The sequence below is a fragment of the Ictidomys tridecemlineatus genome, chromosome 6, assembly GCF_052094955.1.
Source record: "Ictidomys tridecemlineatus isolate mIctTri1 chromosome 6, mIctTri1.hap1, whole genome shotgun sequence".
Taxonomy (NCBI): domain Eukaryota; kingdom Metazoa; phylum Chordata; class Mammalia; order Rodentia; family Sciuridae; genus Ictidomys; species Ictidomys tridecemlineatus.
The window spans coordinates 156,645,647-156,670,584 of NC_135482.1; the positions used below are offsets into that span (position 1 = coordinate 156,645,647).

The window sequence follows — 24,938 nt, forward strand, 5'->3', positions numbered from 1 at the left end:
TGTATAATTTAGTATATAATTGTATTCCATAAGTGGACATAGTTTAGATATTAAAAAGTGGGATTGGAACAATTTGTTTACTTTTTAAAAAAAATTTTAGCCTTTCATCATGTCCCAAGGGAAAGCAAATGCAGACCATCTGATGGCTCTCTAACATTCTCTGTTGTTTGTGGAATTTTCTTCCACTACCTGCCCCATCAGAACTTATCAATTTCCTTCAAGATTTCTGAGTGACTGCTTAGATAGTATAAAAAGCCAACTTGTACTTAAAGGTGTTGATAAGCAAAAAATGGCAGAATTTTTACTATTTGGGGAGGCTTTTGGAGATATGTTTCAGTATTCCAAATGAGTAACATTAATTATGAGCGATTCGGTGCCCGGAAAACCAGAAGGACAAAGATTTTTGGGCAGGCAAAATTAATCAACTTCTTTTGTTATTGTTTTAATTATAGTAATAGGTTATTAAGACTAACAGGATGAGTAGAACTTTATTTCATTTATTTCGCATTTGTTTTTGTTGTGCCATTGGATTTTAACTTTTTCACATAGATAATAATATACACAGTAATCCTTTTAAAAACTGCTAGAATATACTAATGCATATTGGTGTAATGTGCAAATTATAATAAACCAATGTGTACTGGATATAAGATACCATTTCTTTTCCCTAGACCAGGGAGGAGATGAGTGTTATCCATATCTTATCATTAAAATCAACCAGCAATCTGTTAAGTATACATGCTGTTCTAGGCACGATGCCACACCTTTTCTTATATATATCCAAGGTTTTACTTTTCTCTTATCCTAGCCAAATTAATTATATGTCAAATGAATTATCCTTTGATGAGGATTATTGGTTAATATGATATTCTGTACAACTTGCCAATATAATCAGATTTCTTATTTTTCTTGACACTGCTAAAAATAGGATGATGTATTAGGCATTTATTAGTAGTTTGTAATTTTTACTCTTAGTTCTAACTTAGATATCAAGTGAATCCATAAAGCAAAATTACATGTGTGGCTGCAATCATTATTGAGAGATCAACCAACCCATCCAGTGGTAACAAATACCAGACATAAGCACAATATCACATTATATGTGTGCAAAAAGTGGTGTTTACCCAGCCTGTCTTTGGTCAGACAAGTAATGCAGTTTTTTCCCTCTTTTTTTGTTTGTGGTTGGGTTTTCTTGGCTTTTCCCCCCCATTTAGCACAGAGCTCTGAGAGCCTCTCAGTGATCCAATTCTACCAACCACAGTTTATAAAGTCTGTCATAACAGTCTATGACAATAAAGAAAACACTGGTATAAATAATGGTGTCTGATTTGTAAAGCGATTCTTGTTTTCAGTTTTGGCAGCCTCCTTGGCCTCTGCTAGCCATGGTGGGGGTGGGGAGAATGGTGAGCTCAGGCCTTAATGAGGACTACCTTGCGTGGCAAGAAGGACACTTGGCCCTCCTACCTCCTGACCAGTCTCCGTGGAGAGCCATCTGTTTATGTGCTAACTATACATTCTGTGCCCTCTGGTGAGGCCCTGACTCTGCCTGACTTTAGTGTGCCAGGTTGTTGACTGCACATTGGCTTGTTTCTGAAAAACTCTCTGAAACTTACTTGCAAATATAATTGAAAGAATGATGTGAAGAAGATCAATATACAGGTGACACAAATCACGTTGCTCTCCAAAGTGAGAAGTCCAATGAATTCAAGGTTATCTCCTAGGAGGTAGAGAGGAAGCATGAGCACTCATCAGTATATTTATTATTTGGTATTAGCTTTTAAAAGATGGGTGTTAGATGGTGAATATTTTGTGATGTGCATAATATCCAGGAGTGTTTTTATTTAATATTTTAAGTAAGTATCTATGTGTATTTGGGAGCATTAAAATATTTTCCCCGGTTAGAGCTAAATCATTAGAAATGTTTGGTGACTATGGAACAAAACTTCAAGATCCATCAGGACACAGCTCTAGTCAGTTTGCACACATTTGGATACACTGTCCATAATGTATTTTCAGGAATGAACTTGAATAAGAACAGGTAAGTGATGGATGACTTATTGAACTTCAGAAAGGAATAGTTTTGAATGAATGAGGACTTCTACCAACTCATCAACTCATAAAGCCATTCAAGAATGTTATAAACCTGGTTCTTACCCGATGCTTCATCAGAGCTAAAACTGATAACTATGAATATCATAGGCCAAGGTAGTAATGCTTCATACAGTCATAAAACAGGTTAATTTATGTTAGATGCTGTATCCAGCTGGACTTGTCATTTGATCCACATTCTTCTCACCTCTTCTTGGCCTGCTCACAATGTAGAGAGGCAGGCCTACAGTGGGAAGTAAAAACTTGACTCTGGCTTCTTATATAAGTAGGGTTCTATCAAGATTTGTAACTGCACTCCAGTGATGATAATGACTACCAATCAGTCATCGCTTAGGCGTTTCGCAGATTGTAGGTCTCAGAACCTCTAACAAATGACTTATTAGAGAATGACCAGGGAGCCATAGTTGTGGAACAAGTCATTTTTACCTCCAGTTCTTTCTTGATTCCGGGGGGGGGGGGGGGGGGGCGGATCCTCAACTCCTTCAGGATTCCAAATGTAAATGCACAGTATCCCCTGAAGAATCCAGAGGTGAGCCACCCAGGATTAGTAGGGATGCCTCTCCATCCACAACATGTCCCGTCATTCTGTGTCCAAGTTTATATTTCCATTTGTTGTCATTTCTTCTTTTCTTTTTTTAATATTTTGATAGACACAATACCTTTGTTTTATTTATTTATTTTTATGTGGTACTGAGGATCAAACCCAGTGCCTCACACATGTGAGGCAGACACTCTACCACTGAGCCATAACCCCAGCCCCCTCTTTCTTTTTGTATACCCTGCGGTTTTTATTTTTCTTTTTGATGACATTAATATGAAATTTTAAAAAATTATTTGTTCTAATTAGTTGTACATGATAGCAGAATGCATTTCAACTCATTGTACATAAGTGGAGCACAACTTTTCATTTCTCTGGTTGCACACAATGCAGTGTGACATCATTTGTGCAATCCTACACGTACAAAGGGTGAAAATTTCTTCTCATTCCACCATCCTTCACACCCCCATACTCCCCTCCTTTTACTCATTCTCCTCTAGACAGGGAAGGGATTAAAGAAAAAGTCAGTGTGGTACCTAGGAGTTGAGACATTACTACTAATAGCATCCTATTGGCTGGAGGCTACTCTTAAGACCATACCTTGCTTCAGAGGAGGCTGGACAATGTTGTCTCTAGCAGATAGCTCATTTGTCCATAAACCTTAAGGAAGCAGATTGCCTATAACTAATAGGCAAAAGGAGAGCATGGGTGTGAGGGAAGAATGAGGAGACTCTGACATTCACTAGACCCTGAATAGTTAGGAAAATGGACAAGCAAGAGTTAACTCTGAATACACAAGTCTATAAAAAGTTTCCATAGTCAACATTTTCTTTTATTTCTCCCTCCGTCCTTCCCTCCCTTCCTTTCCTCCTTCCTTCCTTTCTTTCTTTTTTAAACAACCTTTATCTTTTGGAGGAAGTTTTATGGATGTCCATTTAAATACATTTGTGATGTTGAATAAACCTAACAATTTTTGCTAGGTTTTGTGAATTCAAGAGCATTAATTTAAAACTAAAAAGTTCTTAGATGAAGTGATTGTGTTTTCGCCATATATAGAGTAAATCCCTCAGAATTTCAGTCTTGATTATTGTAAGAAGCCATTCCTAATTTTAAGCTAAAGTAAATAAGAAATCAATTAAAATTTAAATAGATTGTATCTGCTTGTAAAATTGTAATGCATAGACTTGTTTTATAGCCATTATTTCTCATTTGCTTTCTGGTTAACAAAAAGAAAGACAAGGGGAAAAATTAAACCCTATTCATTGTCTCTTTGCCTTTGTATATAAGTATACAAAATTTCTTGTGCCCAAGAAATTTTCTCATAAACCCACAAGGAAACTTGAGTTTTGGGGCATTGATGTTCCCAAATCAAGATGTTAGTCATGTAGTGGTTTTCCAATAGGATTTCATCTCTGTTTGCCATACAGTTTTGGGAACTGCAATTCAACCCCAATCATATTTTGCATTTATAAAAGCTGTCTTTATGGGAAATTTGAAGTCAGACCCACAGAGTTTTCCTTTAAAACCAAGGCCATCTACTGCCTTTTGCCCAACAATAGGCTTTTGGCAGTGTGTTCAATCTCAGGGAGACCCAGGGAAGAAGGCAGGAGTTAGGATGTTTGCAAGACGGAAATAACTGGTGCATGACATTGTCAGAGATGGGCTTATATTTGTGCTACATATACCCCAGGGAAGAAGAAAAGGATTCCAGGTAGACATCTTTAAAGAAACATAGAACTGAAAGGATGTGCATGAAAGGGGAGCATTTGTTATGTGGCCTGAGATCTTGGGCTGCTTCTAGAAATAAATGGGACTGAGGGTCTTTCACAGATTGGATTGTTTTGCTAGGCAGGGCTCATCGAAGGAGAGGGAAAACCTCTGCAATCAGGGAAAAAGTGGTGTCCCAGAGCAATGCTTCTCTGGCTTGCTGAATCTTAAGATTTACTAGAGGCCCATATTACTAATGATGATGATATAAAAGGGCTCCTGAATCCATCACTGGAGATTCTGTTTTGGTGGGCTGGGCGTGCTCCTGTCACTTCTCCAAAGCATCCTAAGGAGAGGCGAGAGCCACTGGACAGACAAGCCATTTGTGAATAAAGTGTCTGCTGTGAACTTGAACCGAGGCTGCATGATGTGGGAAAGGTGGCCCTGGGCCTTGTAGAGAGCTGTCTGTATCTGAGGTGATCAGATGAATAATGTGGCTGGGACTTTTTGAAATCTAGAGTTCCATTCTGGGAAAGTTCCATTCTCGTGAAACATCCTGGGATGCTACCCCAGCCTATAATCTTTGGCTTTTGAGAATGCTAGGGTTTAGGAGGTAGCAGTGACAATAGTGAAAATACTAATTATACCCGAAAAAGCTCATACTCATCAATGTTTTGGTGAATTGGAGCCCTTGTCCTCATGCCCACGATGCTGCTGCTTATCTGCTCCCCGCTTCCATGGTGAAGGATGTAAGTCAGTAATGTCATCTCCATCACTCAGACCAGGAGCCAAAAGGTGGTCTTATGCTTTTACTAGCTAACTTCCCCTTCCCCATCCTGTGAATTCTATCTCCTTACACAGCATTCATGTTCTTCTCTCTACTCTGTTTATGTAAATATAGGCCATTATAATTTCTTGCCTAGATCATTGCAAATAACCTCTCTGTCCATGTCCTCATTGCCTTATCCACCCTCTCCAAGGCCGAGCGACTTCTAAAATGCATCTGAACATATCACTTACTTTCCTGGTTAAAATACCCTTCAGGGGATCCCTGTAGTCAGGATAAAAATCTGAGCTGCTGAGTAAGTACCATGAGTCCTCTGTATTCTGAAAACCTTCATTAACCTCTGCTGCCCCAATCTCATTACCTTGATTGCTCCATCTCAGCAGCCACACCTGCCCCCCAACCCCATACTAAAGTGCTTGACCTTCCCTCACCTGGCTGCATTCTTTTACCTCTCCACAGCAAGGATAAAGAGGGTATCTGTCCCCTGACCACAGTATTCTTATGACCTACTGGAGGCTGATCTCTTGGAGCCATCACCAAACTTTGTTGAATGGATGTATGAATGAATTAGGAGCCTGGAGCCTGATCTTTAAATTCCATCCCAGCCCTCCCACCCCCAATATTTTCTCTTCCTCCTCCTCCTCCTCCTCCTCCTCCTCCTCCTCCTCCTCCTCCTCCTCCTCCTCCTCCTTTTTTTGGTACCAGAGATTGAACCCAGGGCCCTTCTTGTGTGATCATCTCTCTTCCTGTCTCTCAACTTAGGCATTATGTTCCAAAGGAGGTGCCCACTGATACCTGCCCACCTGCCTGTGGTCTAGTAGCTCTTCACTAACCATGTGAGCTGGGATTGCTCTGACTCACTCAAATGTGAGCCTTCCAAGGACAGGGACCATGTAATGTTTCATTTCTGTCCCCAGTGGCAGGTATAAAGTAGATGCCTAATGAAAGTTTAAAGAACAAATTTAATAAATGAATAATCTATGCCCACCCCTGCTGTAGGTATAATTGGGTATCTAATTGGTTACTGTTATCATAAGCTAGGCACATTGTAAATCATAAGATTCATGGAGGGCTGGAGGTCACTCCCAAGTACAATGTTGTCCTGCTTCTTTGAAAGGGAAGCTTCCTCCCTCCTTGTGGCTTCTACATATTAGGGACCTTGAAGCTGGGGCACTTCTTCCCTGGTGACCATGGCCTTCCCTTCCTGGCCTCATCTGTCTCTAATGGGTGGCCCAGCTTTTTCTGCACCCCTTTGACTTTGCTTCCTAGCGGTGAGAAACACTTTTGGGGGGAAAGTGTGCTAGAATAAGCCTTTTTTTTTTTTCAAAGGAGATGAAGCTTTGCAAGTGTAGAAAGCACTGCCAAGGTAAGGGTGGCATTATTATTTTTCGATTGGCAAAGGAAAGCAGGGGCATGGTAAACAGCACAGTTAGCCCAAGATGCCACATTGCAGTAACTCTGCCAAACCCCTTGATTAAACTTTTTTAACAAGTAGCATGGTGTCAGACATTTTAAAATTGGGCTCTTTATGAAGACTAATATTGCTGTCATACAGCTCCTTTATGAATGCCCAAGGGGACCTTTAACTGCAGCAGAAGCTTCCTCATTTAAACCATGAAGGTTAAACAATAAAAACTAATTTTCTATTCCCAGCATACCCATCACACTGCCAGGAAAAGCATCGCTCTGCTTTATGAAAACAAGGCCACAATATTCCTCAGCCCCTCAGTGGATAGGGTTCATTAGCCATTTGTGAAGACATGTCTCTTCTACTTTTCAGACTTCTCTTGGCAGAAATGATGCCCTGGTGACTGTATTTGGGCTGGGGGAGGAGCTCAACCCATATCTTGGTCAAGTTCTTCACTGAGAATTTTCATAGACAGCTGTCAGATGGTGGTGGCTGATGAGGTAGGAGGTGGAGAGATTAAGAGCAAGGGTGTGCAGAATCTGTGTTGAGAGACTGGCATTGGGAGAATTTTTATTTTTATAGGCGATAGTTTTATATTGAAAAGTAAAGATTTCTAGGGATCAATAAAAGTTAGAAATTTAGGTTGGATATGTTTTTTTACCTTCAGGATTAGTGGGATCTACACCCCATCAAGCTTCCCCCCTCCCCTATTCTTCCTGAGCTGCAGGAGCCCTCACCCACCTCACTCCCTGACCCTTTCCTCCATGCTCCGGGCTCCCCACTTCCAGATATCTTGTGGGCTGTGCTCTAAGGAAATGGGTTAGAAGCACAGTTTGCAATCTGCTTGTATTTAGGCAGCTCACTACTCAATGGATTCTCCTCTTAAAGTTCTTTGCTTCAGGATGTTTTTGAACTGTCTCCACTGACTTCGTAAGGACCTGGAGGGTCACCTGCTCCTTCCAGGTCGTATATCATATCCCCCCTTCTCCCAGGCCCTATGGATTGAAAGGTCAGTATGAATTTTAGGGGGAGGGAGGAAAGCTGAGAGAGAGATTCCAAATCTTGTCTCTCATGTTGCTGTCCCTCACGTGGTGGCTGCTTTTTCTATGCTTTGTAAACTAAGAACACGTGGAGATGGCAGCTCTGTGATTAAGGAAGAGCTGGTGATGTCAGCTGAGTGAGGTCTGCGTGAGTCAGGGGTCTTGCAGTAGAGCTGTCAGTAGTTCCAAGAGACTGGAACCCAAGGAGTTCCAGAGAGCCCTTGAGGCTGGTGGTGCAGGGGAGGACTAGCAGGAGGACCTGGAGTCTAACCAGGCTAAAGGAAAAGCTGCTGTGTTCTCTACATGCACAACACTCTTCACACTCAATGTTTGAGGTTTTTCTCACCTTAAGTGGTTTCTACTTCTCTAGACAATAACTGCTGCTCCTCCTCCTTCTTCTCCTCTTTCTTCTCTTTCTCCAACTCCTTCTCCTTTTTCTTCTTCTTTTTGGAAATGGGATTTGAACCCAGGAGTACTTAACCAGTGAGCTATAACCCCTGCCCTTTTTATTTTGAGGCAGGGTCTCACTAAATTGCTGAGGGCCTTGCTAAGTTGCTGAGACTGACCTCAAATTTGTGATCCTTCCGCCTCAGCCTCCACAGTTGCTAGGATTACAGGCCTAGACCACCACAACTGAGACTAGCTGTTACTTGTGCTTCTGACCAACCAGTTACAAATGCATGTGTGTGTGGGGAGGGGGCTTTTCAGGTGACCCCTTTCTCAGGTACAGTAGTTTGCTTGAACAGTTTACAGATTTCAGGGAAGCACTTTAGTTACTATTACCAATGTATTATAAAGAACACAATTCTATTACATAGTATTTTGGTGGAGGGTATGTTAGGTAGGCATGATTGATTAAATCTTTGACTATTTGTGATTGAACTCAATCTCCAGCCCCTCTCCCTCCCTGAAGGTCAGAGGGTGGAGCTGAAGCTCTAATCCTCTAGTCTTCTGTTTGGTTTCTCTAAGAGTCACCTCCTTAGCATAAATTCAGATCTAGTTGGAATATATCATATCCTCCCTCCTCCCAGGCCCTGGGAGGAGGGTGGATATGATATATTAAAAACAACAAAAAGATGCTTTCATCATTCCTACCTGTCAGGAAATTACAATAATTTTAGGAGTTCTGTGCCAGGAACCTGAGATGAAGACCAATGATGTTATTTCTTTTTATATCACAATATCACATAGGCTTAGTCATTCAGAGCTTCATAAGCCCTAGTGAGGGATGTGGACTTATTCCTGAAGTGTGCAAGCTGTTCCTGGAGGATTTTAAGCAGAGAAGGGACTTGTTTCTACCTGTACTTTAGGATGTTCATTCTAGTAGCAATGGATCAGTCTGAGGAGGGCAGGAGACAGGGCAAAGAGGTAGGAGGCTGTTATTAAAATTCGAGAAGGGATAAAAGCCAGGAAGCTTGAAAGAGGTGGTAGCTGGAGAGGAGGGGATGAATTGCTGAGCTACTTACCAGGTGGAAGACTGCAGGACTCCCCTGCAGGAATAGGAAACTGGCTATTCATTTTCAGAAACAACCCATGTGTGGTATTCATGTGTTAACTCACTGATGAATGCACTATTCTTGTAACTAGGTTGGAGAAGAATTACATGAAAGGTATCATTAAGATATTAAAATGAAAGCATTACATATGTTAACAAGTGTATGAACCCTGCATTATATCTGGTAAACGAGGTGTTAAATCCTTGTTCAACCAGCCAGATGTCCCTGCAGCTGCTACTGGTATTGCAGAGGGAAGCAGCCACCTGAGACCCCAGCTATGGACTGGAACCAGTGGTTTCCAAAGCATCTGGCTGTACAAATTGCTTCTTCTGTGCTCTGATTGACAGGTACCACACGGAACACAGAGTTTACATCACATTGCACAGGTGGATTTTTAGTCCAGATAAACCCAAACTCTAGTAACTTGACCTTTTCAGGGGATCTTTGCAGCTGGGGATGTCTCCAGTTGGAACTTAAATCTGTTTATATTATTTCATAGGATGCAAAAAATGCAGTCAAACAAACTTAAGACCAATTTAATAACATTCACTCCTGGATTGAAATGTTGCCAAAGTCTTGTTTGGGGCAGTTATTCAGATGAGTTTGCAAAGCAGGCTTAGAGTTTGTTGTAAATGTTTACATTACCTGGAGCAAAATTCCCATAACTACTCCAAGGACTTAAAAGTACTCATAAGTGTTTATGTTTATTCTTATAGAGTGCAGACTCCCCAAAGGGGTCTTGACTTAATCAAGATGGAGCCAGCTTTGGGATGTCTCCTTCCTCCCTGTGTTTGGCAAGAGATCCTAACAATGTATTAAAAGATGTTCAAGGTTCTGAAGAGAGCCGGGTCCTAACAGACTGGAGTAAATTTTGCTATCACACTCATGGGAATTGTGTTTCTTGGATGTTGAGTTCAAGAAGAGTTGAAGAGAGGCAGCACTAGAGACCACAGTTACACAATCACATTGATCTGTTGTGTACTTTGTTTCCTGGAGGAGAAATTGTGAAATCTCAACATTTTTTTTCTATGAGTTAAGTGAAAGTTGAGGTTTGAAAGAAAAAAAATATATATATATCGGTTGTTTTCCTGTCTGTTCAAATATACTTTGACAGCAAAGATGAAAAGTTATGCAGTTTAAATAGAAAAACGTCACAATGAAAAGATTTTTTTAAACATCCAGAAACTTCCTCTTTATTGTTTTAAAAACCGGTGTTGTCCCAGGCCTGTCAATTTTGGACATTGTCCACTAGGTGGCAGTGTGTCAGAGGGTTTCTTTAATCCTTGAATTGGCAGCTGATTTCTCTGGTTGCCTGCAGTAGTTGAGTTTTCCTTTTTTTTTTTTTTTTTTTTTTGGTCCTATTTTGAAGGGTTAAAGGAAACGATCATAAATAACTAAGCCCAAATTATGCTTATTTAATAATGAATCAATTTTCTGAAAAGGCTACTTTTTACAGTGACCACAAATAAATTCATTCATTCATGGGACTTTCTTAGTAACTTATTGTAGGTAATGATCCTAGTCATCGTGGATAGTTTATAGTAATCAAGAGCCAATTCTTTTTGCTTTTTGAAAGTAGCAGATAATAACTCTGCCGAATTCAGAGAAAGCCGATAGCTGAGCTTTGGGGAGGCGGGCGGTGCAGAACATTAAGTTCTCTTGAAGATAACTCAATAGTGGCTTGAAGCCAAAAGAAGGCTGGGAATGCCCTTTGCCCAGCTTGCTCACACTGAAAGCTGTTCCTGCAGAGCTTCTTCTCAGGCTATTTTCTGGGAGATGTGTCAAAGCCACCTGAACTTCTTTATGCAAATCTGTGGGCATTCTGTTAGTGTAGGTAATGTGATTGCATTAGATGTTTATCCAGAGATTTAACTGGTTTTATTAATTTATAGCTGGCTTAAAGTAAGATAAAACGCATATATGGTTTTTTTTTTAAAGATCTCTTTCATCTGAATAATTTGTTCAGGAAAAAAAAAAAGGAGTTAGGATGCTCTTTGTAGTGTTTTCCCCAAATTAGATTATTAGAACTTTGTGAATTCAAAGAAACCAGAAGCAATGTCTGAATAAGATTTAGGAATAAAGAACTCTACATATTTAAAAACACTCTCATTAACTTGAGATATATAGGACTAATGAGGATGAAAATCAGTATAAATGTGAAGCTTAGAAAATAAATGAAATTATTAGTTGAGGTGAAGTTTGGGTACGTTTTATGGGAGGGTTTCTATAATATTAAAAAACAAAAATATTGGGGGACATTTGAGAAAGATCTATGCTTGGAATACATGTAGCAAAGTATCTGATCCTTGAAGAGGTGACCAAGTAGGGTGGCTCTGTTCTGTGGAACGGACTTGACACTGTGGTGTTAGCAGATGTCCTGCCCCTTATTCATAGGGCCTGCAGGCCTTAGTTTGGGGAATTTGTCAGTTTAGCCCAGAACATATTTGACCAGTTTTGAGTCAGTTGCATTCTGAAGCCTCTTAAAAGTCTGGGGTCGTGTTTCCTGAGGTTTGGGCTCCTTTTGTCATTCTCCAGTGATAGGGAACAGATTCAAGTGGTGGGAACATAAGGTTAAGGGAATAATTCTATAATCTGGGACCACTTTGATGACCCACACATGCTTTCTTTCTTGTTTTTCTTTCTTCCTTCCTTCCTTTCTTTCTCTTTTAAAAGGCAATTTATCTGCATTGCTGCCTGGCTTAAGTCCACAGGACATATTACATTTCTCTGTGATCGACCTGTTATCTGCAATGTTGCAAAGGCCTGAAATGTTGATAAGAAGAACACAAGTTACAGTGAAGAGGGGGACTGTTTGACCCTTACATAGACTAGATCTCAGAACTCAGGGAGATAAGGATAATTCCCTCTAGCCACAAAATCTGTAAGAACAGGTTCCAATTAGAACTGGTTAACCTAGGCCAAAGTGACCCAGAGTTGTTGTGGGCTGTAGAGACTCAGAAGTCTGATGTCATCCTTCTCCTGTTAGTCAAAAGTCAAAAAGTGAACCTGAGTGGGACTCTCTAGAAACCTCCCTGGGACCCCCAATAAAACTGGAGGGCAGGAAGGTCATGTCATATCCTTTTCTCCAAGAGGACCCGCTCTCTCTTTTGAGAGTGCCCACTTTCCCCTTTCTTATCCCTTCTAATAAACTCATGCCCGTTACTCTGAGCAACTTGTCTGAAATCTTCCTGGCATGATTGCAAGAATCAGCGTTTGAAGAAGGGGCCTCTGAGGCTGCCTCAGTTTTGTGGCAGGCCTCTGCCCTGTCACACCCGGGAACCCAGAAGCCAGATGCCCAGTCAAGGTGTGCCTCCTCCTCAGAGTTAACTACTGCAGAGAAACAACCATGCTCTGAGGATTCTTGGGGCTCTCAAGAGCATTCGTTATGATGCCTTCTAAAGGGGCATGGGTGTAGCTCTGGAAGACAGAGGTTCAAGCCCCAGTTTTATTAGATGAGACCTTACTCTCTCTCTAACTCCATTTCTCAGTCTGAAAAATGAGGATAATAATAGGTATCCAGGCTCTGATTCTCATAAGAGTAAAATGTGATCCTACAAGGAAACAGTTGGTTAGCTACAAATGTAAGAAGTTATTTAACTTTCAGTACATGGAATAGAAAAATAATTTGTGAGATTATAATAAACCTTCGACTAAACAGAGGTGTCACCAAACAGCTTTTCATGGGAACACTCAATTAGCAATAATGTTTCCTAACACCTGCTGCATATTAGAATCACCTGGGAGCATTTTTTTAAAAAAAAATATCAAGTAGACTGGCTGTGGATGGGGCCAAGGCAACCCAAAAGCTTCCCTTAAAGTACAACCAGGTTCCTCACTGGAATTCCCATGTTAACTTTATTTTATTTTATTTTTGTTACGGTGCTCAACCACCAAATACCCTAAAAGTGTTCTCTTAGAGGATGCTATATCATGCTTGTACATAAATAACAATGATTTTAGAACTCAAAAATGTGGGGTGGTGATACACATATTGGGGCTACAATTTTTGTAACTCAAAGTTGTAGAAATATTACAAGCCCCCCCTTTCTTTTTTTCTTTTTAATTGAAAATTTCCTTTAGAATTTCTAAGAGAAATTGCAGTTCTCGGATCCCTGAGAGATATAACATAAGAGCAGCATTACCTTTTGAGTCTCTAGAGATTTCATTCATCCTGGGGCATGAAGCTTTCTTTCTTTCTCTTTTTTTTTTCTTTACAAGCAGTCATTGAAAGTGCTTCTGAGAGGTGCTATTTATTGAATTTTCTTGTAACTAAATGGGTCTGTGGCAGCTCTGACCTAGAAGTCACTGATTACATGGGCGAGAAGTGTTTGTTCCCAGGTGAGAATGAACAAACTAATTCCTGTCTGTTTAATCAGTGGCTTAAATCTTCTGCTGCTTCTGCCCAAGTCTCAAGCTTCATGATAACCTCCCCATTTGCCCATCTGTGAATGTTTGCGGATGTGAAAGGGGTTGTCATACTCAAATGATGTCCCAGGCCAACAGCACCAGCTCACCTGTTAGAAATGCAAATTCTCAGGTCCCACCTCCCATCTGGATCAGAAACTCTGGGCTGGCCCTGCAATCTGTCTTCCATCATCCTCCCTGAGGTGGTCATTCACACTCAAGTTTGAAAACCACTGAGCAGGAACAAAGGATCTTTCCTTGTTTGTCTAGATAATAAGGGTGTTTGCAGAGAAAAATCACGAAACTGGCATTTGCAGGCATATGCCATACTTAGCTCTGCTTTGTTCGGCACTCCTTCCTTTCTCCTCTGATGGTGAGGCAGATCAGTGCTGGAGGGAAAATGAGAGGGTAGCTTTAAGTCTCCAAGGTTCCTATTCCAATCTTTTAAGAGCTAGTAATCAGGTAAAAAGAAGCTTTATGTATTTATGAATGTGTAATGATATACACAATGGATAAGGATACAATCCTGTATATATAAATGTATAGTGTGATACAATGTATACATATGAGAGAACACATAAAGATACATTTATATAAATTGCATAAATTCATACAGAATGAAGATACACTATATCTATGTAAATGTATAAAAATATATACAATGTGTAAATATACACGGTGTTCACCATGTATTTAAATGTGTGAAAATATTCAGTGTGTGTGTGTGTTTAAAATCATGATCTCCATTGTGAATGCTGAGGAGCTCAAACCAGGAAATTCCTAACATTGGGGGACTATGGGGAATCCAAAGATCTGGAGAAGGGACTTGGGAGGCTGGAGGTGAACAGCAGAAAGAAGCCAACTGTATTGTTCAATTCAATAGGATTGGCCTATAGAATGCCCACAAATGACTTCTCCAGGGCTGTGCAGTGTCCTGAGTCTAGAGCAGGGCAGAAGATGACTTTAGATAAACCCTAGGATTCCTTTCACAAAGTTACCACACTATTTTAGGACTTTCAAGTAGGTAAGCGAAGACAGCTGAGTGGTGTCCTCCAGTGGTCATTAAAAACAGAATAGGTTTCTCCTGTCTCTGGGAGGGGAAGGTCCTGAAGGTACAGAAAGGAATAAATGTTATCTCCATTATACTTACAGCTTATAACAATGGAAGCTGTATTATTGTATCTATTTGAATCCATCTGTCTGCATTTATCTGTTTGCCTGTCTAATCTATTCAAAGCCCTCCTACCCAGACACTCAAAAAACTGAAGCTCTATATGGTCTGTCCTTTAAATATCATGGCTGGGGCTAGCATGAATGGTTATCCTTAGTAACAGAAGTTAGGGATCTCTCTGGCATTTCTAGTATCTGTATATCTGAATTTACTGGGCACTCAGCTAAGTGCCTACCTGCATTATCTCATTTAATCTTCTTAACCACCTGATGATAGATGGGCTGTTAATATCCTAGTTTATGAAGGATTTGAACCGTGTGAAAGCCTGGGCTCTCATCCACTCTACCTTATTAGGTCCCATGATGGCACATTTAATGCTAGCTAATGTCTGGCTTCAGGTGGGCATGTGTTACCTATTGGTGCCTTCATTCTGAGGGCTCAAATTGAGATGTGCAATTACCTAAACTCTTTATGCACTCGTGTTCGTTCGTTTTCTGGCTTATGCTTCTAGACCTCTATTTGGAGCAATATTTAGAGTTAATTATTGGTACTCTAAAAGCTCTTAGACTTCCATATAGTACTTTAAATACACTGTGACTTTAAAATAAAAAAATTAACCACTGGGAGCCAGGCATCATTCTCTTTCCTGTGGGCTGAGCTTCAGCATTGTAACAGGAATTCACTAATGAAACAGACATAAATAGAGCCTCCCTGAGGATTTAAGAGAGTCATATATTCTCTGTAATTGTGACATTCCTAGTTAACTTCATCTCCATTTGTGTACCTGCTACAAGTTTTTAATTATGCTCAATTATTTTGTGTTTTATAATTTACCTTGTCTTCTATTTCCTCCCTATTGTCCAAAGGGTTTTGTGGGTGGTGAGCATGGTTGACTTTTTAAGCACAATGACATCCAATTCTTTAGGGGTGAACCTCCTTTGATAGCTAATGAGATAATCCAGAAATTTCACTGTCTCTGCACTTCTGGCATCTTTTGAAGGAAAAGAGGGTTCATTGATCACATGTCTAACACTCCTGAATTGTCCTACTGCTTTACAGAAAGAATAAGCTTATAAATGAAACTCTTTTTCCTTTTTCTTTCAGGAGTTACAACATATTGTTGGGTCACAGCATATCCGAGCAGAGAAAGGTAATCATGAATCTGTGATTATTTGAGATCCCATAGGATCACTAGCCTTGGGTTAATGTGCTTTCTCTCATCTCCAGCTATGATGGAAGGTTCCTGGTTTGATCTGGCCAAGAGGGGCAAGCCTGAAACTCAGCCTTTTGCTCATCTCACTATTAATGCCACCAACATCCCATCAGGTAAGTTTTTTTGTTTTTTGGGGGGTTTTTTGTAAGTTTTAATTATATCTATTTTAATTATAAAACTATCTCGAGAATCACTTACCATTCCATTCACATAATCAAAAATATTATTAGCCTGTTACTGAAATTTTCAAGAGCGGAAAAAAAAATCATTCGTCTTCAGTTGATCTATGTTTTGGAAATGGACATTATAATTTCTCAGAAAGACCAGAGGATGAGGACTAGTGAAGTCTCCTACTTCTTCCCTTGAAGAAGTAGGAGAGGAGGATTCCTTGACCTTTAAATGGCAGCTGCCAAATATTCACACCTGGGCCAGATGACCCCAAAGCAAACATGGTGTGGCAGAACCACTGTATCCTGTGCTGCTGCCAGCACCCAGGTCTTCCCTCTGTGCCATCAGAGACAGCCTTGGCCACCTGGTGTCTATAGGCAGGGCCTTTGGGGCCAGCCATATGGGATTCCAAATCCCCACAGCAGGAGAGAAGAGGATCTGCTTTTATGTATGTGTGTGTGGGCGGGGCGGTCAATGTTAACCCAGAGTTGCTGCCTATGTTAACACAGAGTTTTCATTCAAGAAAAGTCCTAAGCCAGGGATTCTAAGGTATTGAGTGAGATCATCACCAAGGGCTGTCATTCTGAGACTTGTGAGAGAGGTCTGGCCATGCAAGACCTCTGGCTCTCTCCCCTCTGGCCTCGACTTCCAACTAACAGAGAATCTTTGAGTATCACCACACCCCAGGGTTCCTGCTCTTCCTAATCCCCACAGCCAGCACTTCTCATTCTGGAGCAGCAGACTTCATTTTGAGATCATCAGACTACCTGTTTATTTCAAATGACTGCTGGTTGAGATCACATCATTGGGAAGGACAATCCCTTGATGTACTCATCTGTTTTTACCCACACTAAAGGTAACAAAGCCCCATTGCTGACCTCTGAGATGGATGAATTCCTCCAGGTAGTTAACTACTCAGCCATTTGCCGTAGAGACCCATGGAGGAGCTCAACAGCATGGTCTTTAAGAGACACCAGTCCTCTAGAAAATGAGACATTCTCCCCCTTCTTCAGAGACTAGTCATTTCCTCTGGGTAGGGTTTAGCTCAATGGCACGGAGACCTGATTACCCTTTGAAAGTGAGGAAACCCAGAGGTGCTTGAGCTACCTTAATGCCCTGGGCATTCCATCATCCTACCCACTGCTCACTCACCTTGGGCTAGGTAAGGATCAAAAGGTAACAAGAAGCATTAGATAGAGTGATAATTGAACACCATTGTTAATTATTATAATGCCACTTATTGAACACGTATTGAATATGTCTGATCCACTTATGGATCAGACGTTTTGGTCTGTGTTCATTATTTGTAGTCCTTGCTCTAATGTTGAGGCACAATGACTGTTATTCAGAATTTGCAGAGAGGGAAACAGAGGTTTATATAGTTTGTCATTTGCTCAAAGTCACAGAGGTAGGAGGATTAGAAGTTGAGTTCCACTTAGTTAATCCCTAAATCTATGTTTTTTATGCTATACATTATCCTATAAGCAGACTACATAGTACTTGTAGCAAGTTGGCTTTGTCCCAGGAAAATAAAGCCTTTAAGTTCTCTTTTCCTTTAAGAATTAGATTAGTGGAGTATCTCATGACAGGGACTCTAAAATCTGACTGCCACTGGCCTGCTTACTGGACCCATGACCATGCACAATTTACTAGTCTCTGCCTTGGCTTTGCCATGTCTAAGATGGGCATAGATATTGCTTGCTTCATGGGGTAGCTGTGAAGATTGTGGCATATGGAAAACATTCCATGATTGGGATTTGTTATTTTATTTGAGATTATTTAAATAATTATAACTATTCCACTTGGTTTTGCAAATGACTTAAGGCAAGTTTTTTTTTTGTTGTTATCGTTGTTTTTAATTAAGTTTTTAAAAGTACCAGATTTTAGTAAGTGATTTTGAAGCCATTATCATAGCATGGACCATGGATGGCTATTTCTTGATTGGAGACATTAGAAAGTAAGAAACTAACACTTGAGTTTTTAGAGGATTTTCTATTCTACCTATTCCTGTCCCAGATATTTGCTTCATAAACAATTTTTGTCTCTTTGTCTGTGTGTCCTTTATGATGGAGCTACACTAATTTTCCCTGAGTGGAAAACTATTTTGCACATTAGCAAAGGCAATCAAATTAATACTTATGTATCAGCCGTATGTGCTATGAATGTACCCTACATTTATCTTTTCAGTTCATTTAAATGGCATATGATAAATATTACATTAGACTGTGTGCCAAAGTCTGTTTGGCAATAGCAAGCATGTTTTAGTTGCAAAGCTCTCTCTCTCTGCAGGCACCTAGAATCAAACTATTGCCAAAATAACAAGAAAGAACTTCTGGTTATTTTCTGACAGTTATTGGGTTTGTGACTAAGGGAAATGTGTCAGTATATGCTTCTGCGTAAGAAAATAGAATTTGTTGCTCTGGTGGGCCAACATCCCCTTAAGTTCATTGATCTCCCAGTGTTGGCCAAAGTAAGATGGTTTAATTTTGCATTTTAATGGCTTTGTTTCACATTTATTTACACATATGAAATTAGGATCTGCCTTACAAGATCTGTGCATTTTCAAAGCTTCTTGCATAAGACGCATTGGGAAGTATTTTGTGGGGTCAGAATATGTAGCTTTCTTTGGGGTGCTCAGGCTAACTATTTGCAGAAGTCTGGACCATAGCATAGGGCTGAAGAAGCTGGGGAGCCTTGGTTAGGAGGCCACCAGCACACCTCATGGGTATTGGAAACCCAGGGTGATATGGAGTCCCTCCAATCAAATCACAGCATATTTTTCTCATGTTTTTTCCCCACTGTTGTCTACATGTGAGCTCTCTCTTCTTAATATTTAGCTTCCCTGACTTTCTTCTGTTGATGCTGTGAACACTCAAACACTTTTCCTCACCAATATACTCCCTTTTCTCAGTCCAGATTTGACTCAAATCCTCCCTGTTGTCTAGCCCTTCTGTCTCTCATTGAGCTCAGTTTTCCCAATCATTGTGAATTGCTGTAGCTTTTGCTTGGAAATTTTTTGTCACTGAATGTCAACCTTGTGCTTTGCAACAGCAAAAATGAAAATGTCGTGTTTTGTATGCTCATTTTTTATTTTCTCTATGATTAGTTGTGTCATGATGGTGTACGACTTGATATAATTCTTAATTATGGACAGAATGAATGTCTATAGAAAGCACCACACTGTTATTTCACGACAGATCAACAGAATGAATCTGTGAATACATGAGTCAGTGGATGGATAAAAACAGAGATGTTTCATAGAAAAGAACAATGTATTCTACTTGAATTCCCTAATCATAAGAGTGGTATAATGTTAAAGTTCTTATTTCAGATTTCTTCCTTGCCTTCTCTGGCCATATCCCACTCTAACATGAACTAATCCCTTCCATTGAATGGATAGACTTCATGTCACTATTCTGCTTCTCTCTATTAAGAGATATAAGATAATTAATTGAAGGATTGAATGCAGCACACAAGTAGGAGGCAGTATGGGATAATTTGAGGTGGGAAACTTTTTTTTTTGTCCTGGGGAGTGAATCCAGGGGGGCTTAATCACATAGCCACATCCCCAGCTCCCTTCCTTTTGTATTTTATTTAGAGACAGGGTCTCACTGAGTTACCTAGGACCTTGCTGAGTCACTGAGGCTAGCTTTGAACTTGAGATCCTCCTGCCTCAGCTTCCCAAGCTTTGGGGATCATAAGCATGCGCCACCATGCCTGGCTTGAGGTTGGAAACATCTTTCATTAACTCTGTCCATGAATTAGGCAGCTATTTACCAGCCTGGAGGAATTGTTTCACTAGTGTTTATGACAATGTGGTGAATACCGTTCTATTGTCTCCTGTTGACTCCCTTGGGACTGTAGGATGATATGTACATTTGGAGTGAACCATGAAATAAGACCTCCTATGTAAAAAGAAGGGAGCTTGCTGTGGAGAACCCTTGAAGCCGCAGTGACTGTGGTGGCCCCTCTGTGGATGGCTGCAGAGCTCAGGAAGGCTTCTGTTTCTGCCTCGGGGAATTGGAATCACTGGGTTCTTGGTCTTCTAATGATGGGTTGCCCCACTGTGGACTGGCCAAGTCACATTTTTTCCCCTCTATTTGTCCTACTTCCTGCTTGGCCTTTGGAATAGTCTGCTTTTGAGGTTCCAGGCTCTACCCCCGAGACAGTAGAATGTTCTCCAACTTGTGGCTCTCTTGGGGAAGGTGCATGAGATGTTCAGTGTTCTCCAGGACTCAGGCAAGTCTGGGAATGTACCTTGAGTGGGTGTCTTAGTCTACAGGGATCTCCTAGAATCCACCTAACCAGAGGATCCACTAAGACTCTGGGCCAATTTCTTTACTTCACTGTCTCAAGACCTGACTTAAGTTGTTGGGCAGTCATAACAAATAGACAAGAACTCAGAGCTGCAGAAACTAATCCCAACCCATCTGAGACTCAGCTCTGTTTTGACTTTTGATGTCAGAGAGATGATGACCTTCAGTTAGCCTAAGTATATACAAAATTCCCTGAAGAAAAAAAAAATCTTTCTAGACTTTCTATAGTGTTTCTACTTAGTGTTTCATTAGTTATCATCTTTTCCAGTAGAATAATAAGTATCCACATAAATATAAATCTTTGATTAATTAATTACGTCATAGAGGTATTACCAATTTTTAAAGCCTGTAAAAAACATTAGAGACTTGTAATATGAAAAAAAAAAAGCACTGGACTTGCTCCTGATTTAGAATATTCTTTGGAAATTCTTCACTGTTCTGGTAAAAGCATGAGGATTAGTTGTCACCTCATTCCAGGAATGAGGAGGGACTAAAGGAACATTTGGTCCCTGGGGAGAAATTTTACTATACTTCGGTCACAATGGATTATGAAGTGTTTTTTTTTTTTTTTTCCAGCTGCTCTGAGAATAGCTTTTTAGTTGTGTGAGCCTGAGAGACATATGGGCTTTTAGAGGTGGGGAAAATAAATGGTGATAAGAATAGATTTTAGGAGTTTGGCCATTTGCTCAAAGTTACTGTGACCCAGATTTTCATCTCCTACATATCCTTCTCCATAGAATAAAAGAAAAGGCAGAAACATGTGAGGTAGGAGGATTCTCCTTCTCTGCTAGCTTCTTGCTTTGCTCTAGTGGTTGGCTTTCTAATCCTTTTTCTTCAATCTGGAATGACCTGTCTGCTCTTGTCTGTGGAGCTGAATCCTATTCCTCTTTTTAAGTTCCCAGGCTCAGTTAGCAACAACACAAAGTCAGTTTTGATCCCTCTAGGTGGAAATAATCTCTCTCCCCTTTGAATTCCCATAGCAATTATCTGTACCTCTCCGTTCAGTTCTAACACCTTGCCTCTTGTCTGAGCCCATTTTATACTTAACTCTAATGTACTGCAGCTTCCTTGAGGCAGGAAAAGTGAGATTTTTGGCCTTTGTACCCTCTAATGTGCCTACCAAAGAGCACTAAATACATCTGAATGTATTTCTCCCTGTATAGAAAAATAAATTCCAAGAAGTTATTCTCCCCTAGGAACAATGACAGTTAAGCCGTTTTCTGCTCTGACTTCATGGAATTGTGAGACTGTCTTTCTCATTCCAGGAGTGGATTATAAATCAGGCGTCTCTCTCTCCACAGGTTCCCACAAAGTGAGTCTGTCCTCTTGGTACCATGACCGGGGTTGGGCCAAGATCTCCAATATGACTTTGAGCAATGGAAAACTAGTGGTTAACCAAGATGGCTTCTATTACCTGTATGCCAACATTTGCTTTCGACATCATGAAACCTCGGGAGATCTAGCAACCGAGTATCTTCAGCTGATGGTCTACGTCACTAAAACCAGCATCAAAATCCCGAGTTCTCACACCCTGATGAAAGGAGGGAGCACCAAATACTGGTCAGGGAATTCAGAGTTCCATTTTTATTCCATAAATGTTGGAGGATTTTTTAAGCTACGGTCTGGTGAAGAAATAAGCATTGAAGTGTCCAACCCTTCCCTATTGGATCCAGATCAAGATGCAACGTACTTTGGGGCTTTTAAAGTTCGAGATATAGATTGAGACCTATTCTGTGGAGCATTATCACATATTTCGTAGATATTTGGAAACTTCTCTTAAACAAGCCAAGAAATATGTATATAGGTGTGTAAGACTACTAAGAGGCATGGCCCGCAATGGTACAAACTCATTATCCATGCTCTCAACCCTGTAGACAATATGCATATGTACAGCCAATGGGTGAGCTTGGACTTATGGTGGCGTGTTACACAATGGTTTTACAATTTTGTAATGAATTCCTAGAATTAAACCAGATTGGAGCAAGTATGGTTGCTCTTTGGGCTCCAAGAGGGGTGAGCTCTCTGGATCAAACCCATGATTTATGGGCCACTGTGCACCTCGAGTGGAGAGGGTATCATCTCATTGTAAACAGATGATCTTCTGAAGGGTTAAGTTCTTTTGAATTGTTACATCATGCTGGAACCTGCAAACAATACTTTTTCTAGTGAGGAGAGAAAATATATGTATTTTTATATAATATCTAAAGTTATATTTCAGATGTAATGTTTTCTGTGCAAAGTATTGTAAATTATATTTGTGCTATAGTATTTGATTCGAAATATTTAAAAAATGTCTCACTGTTGACATATTTAATGTTTTAAATGTACAGACGTATTTAACTGGTGCACTTTGTAAATCCCTTGGGGAAAACTTGCAGCTAAGGGGGAAAAATACTGTTTCCTGATATCAAATGTAGTATATTTCTTCATTCTTTTTAACTTAATAGATTTTTTTCAGACTTGTCAAACCTGTGTAAAAAAAAATTAAAATGGATGCCTTGAATAACAAGCGGTATGTTGGCTACCAGGTGCCTTTCAAATTTAGAAGCTAATTGACTTTAGAAAGCTGACATTGCCAAAAAGGATACATAATAGGCTACTGAAATCTGTCAAGAGTATTTATATAATTATTGAACAGGTGTCTTTTTCTACAAACGCTGCAAATTGTAAATTTTTTTTTAAATAGAAAAGCTACTAGTGGTTTATCATCGAAGAATAACCCAAGTTTTAAGTTAGTGGGAATTATTTTATACTGTACAATAAAAACATTGCCTTTGAAAGTTAATTTTTTTGGTACAAAAATAAATTTATATGAAACCTGCCTTGTGATTTTGTATTTCTCTTTTATGTCTGTCTTGCTCTGTGATCCTGTTCTCTCCAATATGATAATGTGGCTCCTATCTTTTTCTGAAGGTTACTGGGAGAAATGCAGATTTAATTAAAAACTAGGAACAGATTCAATTAAATTAATGAACCTTGGAATTTGAAAATTAATTTGCAAGGGATTTGTATGCAAGGATGTAGCCAGATAGAAAACAGTGTTCTTCACTCATAAAGGAAAAGTTTATGTTATGTTTACATCAGGAGAAAAATACAGTGTTTTGTACAAGTTCATAATGTCCTGGAAAAATAACTGTTTGGCCTGGAGGAAAATCTAAATGTTTTCTACCTTCACACACAGTAAAGATCAGTGGCTTGGACACTTGTCCTCATGGAAATGTATGTAGGTGGACTACCTAAACCAGGGTGGCTACTCATATGAGAGAGAGAAGAGAAAATGATTCCCTTGGGAAGGCACAATGTTTCTTGATGATTATGACAGAATAGAAGCTGAGAAGGTACAGCAGATACTGCAAAATAGAAATTGCAAATTTTAAATAGCAGAGCCATAATGGTGGGACTCACTGATTGGCCAAAATACTCCTATTACTTTAAGACTGTCAGTAAATTTGAGGTAGATGGGTAGACAAAATATGTCTGCTGTGTTGCATACCCCAATCGCTGCTTCCTGGCTTCAGAAAAAAATTAATTTTGATGAGCTACAATCACAGTTTCTCCACTTTCCATTGGCAGAATTTTCTTATGGCCTCATTAGCTAAGCAGCTCTTCTATCCATTTATCATTTCCAAAGATGTATAACATCCATCCATTTGTTTATTTGTCTCATTTATTGAACACCAACTATATGCTAGTTGTAGTATCAGGCACTGTGGTCACCTTGGCACTCTCCCAGCCTCTGAGTTTCCATTCCAGTGGGTGCCAGCCTGGGGAGGCATGGTAAGCTGCATGGTGTGGGCTGCTTGGAGGCTCTTAAATCCAATCTTAGGAATTGGAAGATCTGAAAATAAAAGCAGGTTGGATAGGAAGTGGGATAAAAAGCTTCAAAAGTGGATATGGAATATCCATTAGCTTATTTTTTTAAACTCAGAGGCAACCAACTTGCAATCTCTCAAGGATGAACTAAACCCAAGGTCCAGGAATAGAAAGCACCCAGGATATTCTGGGCACTGGCCAAATGGCTAGCAAGGCAGATGGTCTGCAACACCAATGGAGAGACTGGAGAGTAGACCTTGTGAATTCAGCCAGACGTTATTGTACATTATCACCCGGGTAGGTCAGGGTTTTAGAGCTTTGCTGGAATAATGACTAATGAAATATTGGTGTGAATTACCCTGTGCCTGGAAGGAGGCAGCTACAGCAATTGGATATGGCAGAAGGTATGGAAAAGACTTCTCTTTTCTATCACGTTCATGTCAGGCTCTGAGCAATAGGGTCTCAAATGCAGGAAGAAATACCCTGATTTTCCCACTCTTTGGCCACTTCTCATTTCTGCTCTTTCTTTTCATTTATTCCTTTTTTCCATATTTACTCTTCTGTGTGTGTTTCAATCCTCCCCACCTCCATTATGCTTGGCTCTTGACTGGAGGACCAATTAGTCTCTCTGGTAGCCTTTAGGGTATAAAGAGGCTGCTCCATCTGATTGAGATGGAACTAGATCAAGTCATCACTCAGCCACAGCTAAGTAAATATATTGAGTTGTGACAAAATCATGCCAGGAAACCAACAAATACCGGCTGCAAT

At 40.1% G+C, this 24,938-nt stretch overlaps 1 protein-coding gene across 1 annotated transcript in view; it reads left to right on the forward strand.

The window, feature by feature from the left end:
• Positions 1–23,169, forward strand: part of Tnfsf11 (TNF superfamily member 11) — a 33,320-nt gene extending 10,151 nt beyond the window's left edge. Inside the window, exons 3-5 of the mRNA XM_005339671.3 lie at positions 15,765–15,810; positions 15,888–15,986; positions 21,659–23,169. Coding sequence (XP_005339728.2) covers positions 15,765–15,810; positions 15,888–15,986; positions 21,659–22,080 — 567 coding nt within the window. The 3' untranslated portion in view covers positions 22,081–23,169. The remainder of the gene's footprint in view (positions 1–15,764; positions 15,811–15,887; positions 15,987–21,658) is intronic.
• Positions 23,170–24,938: the final 1,769 nt, after the last annotated feature.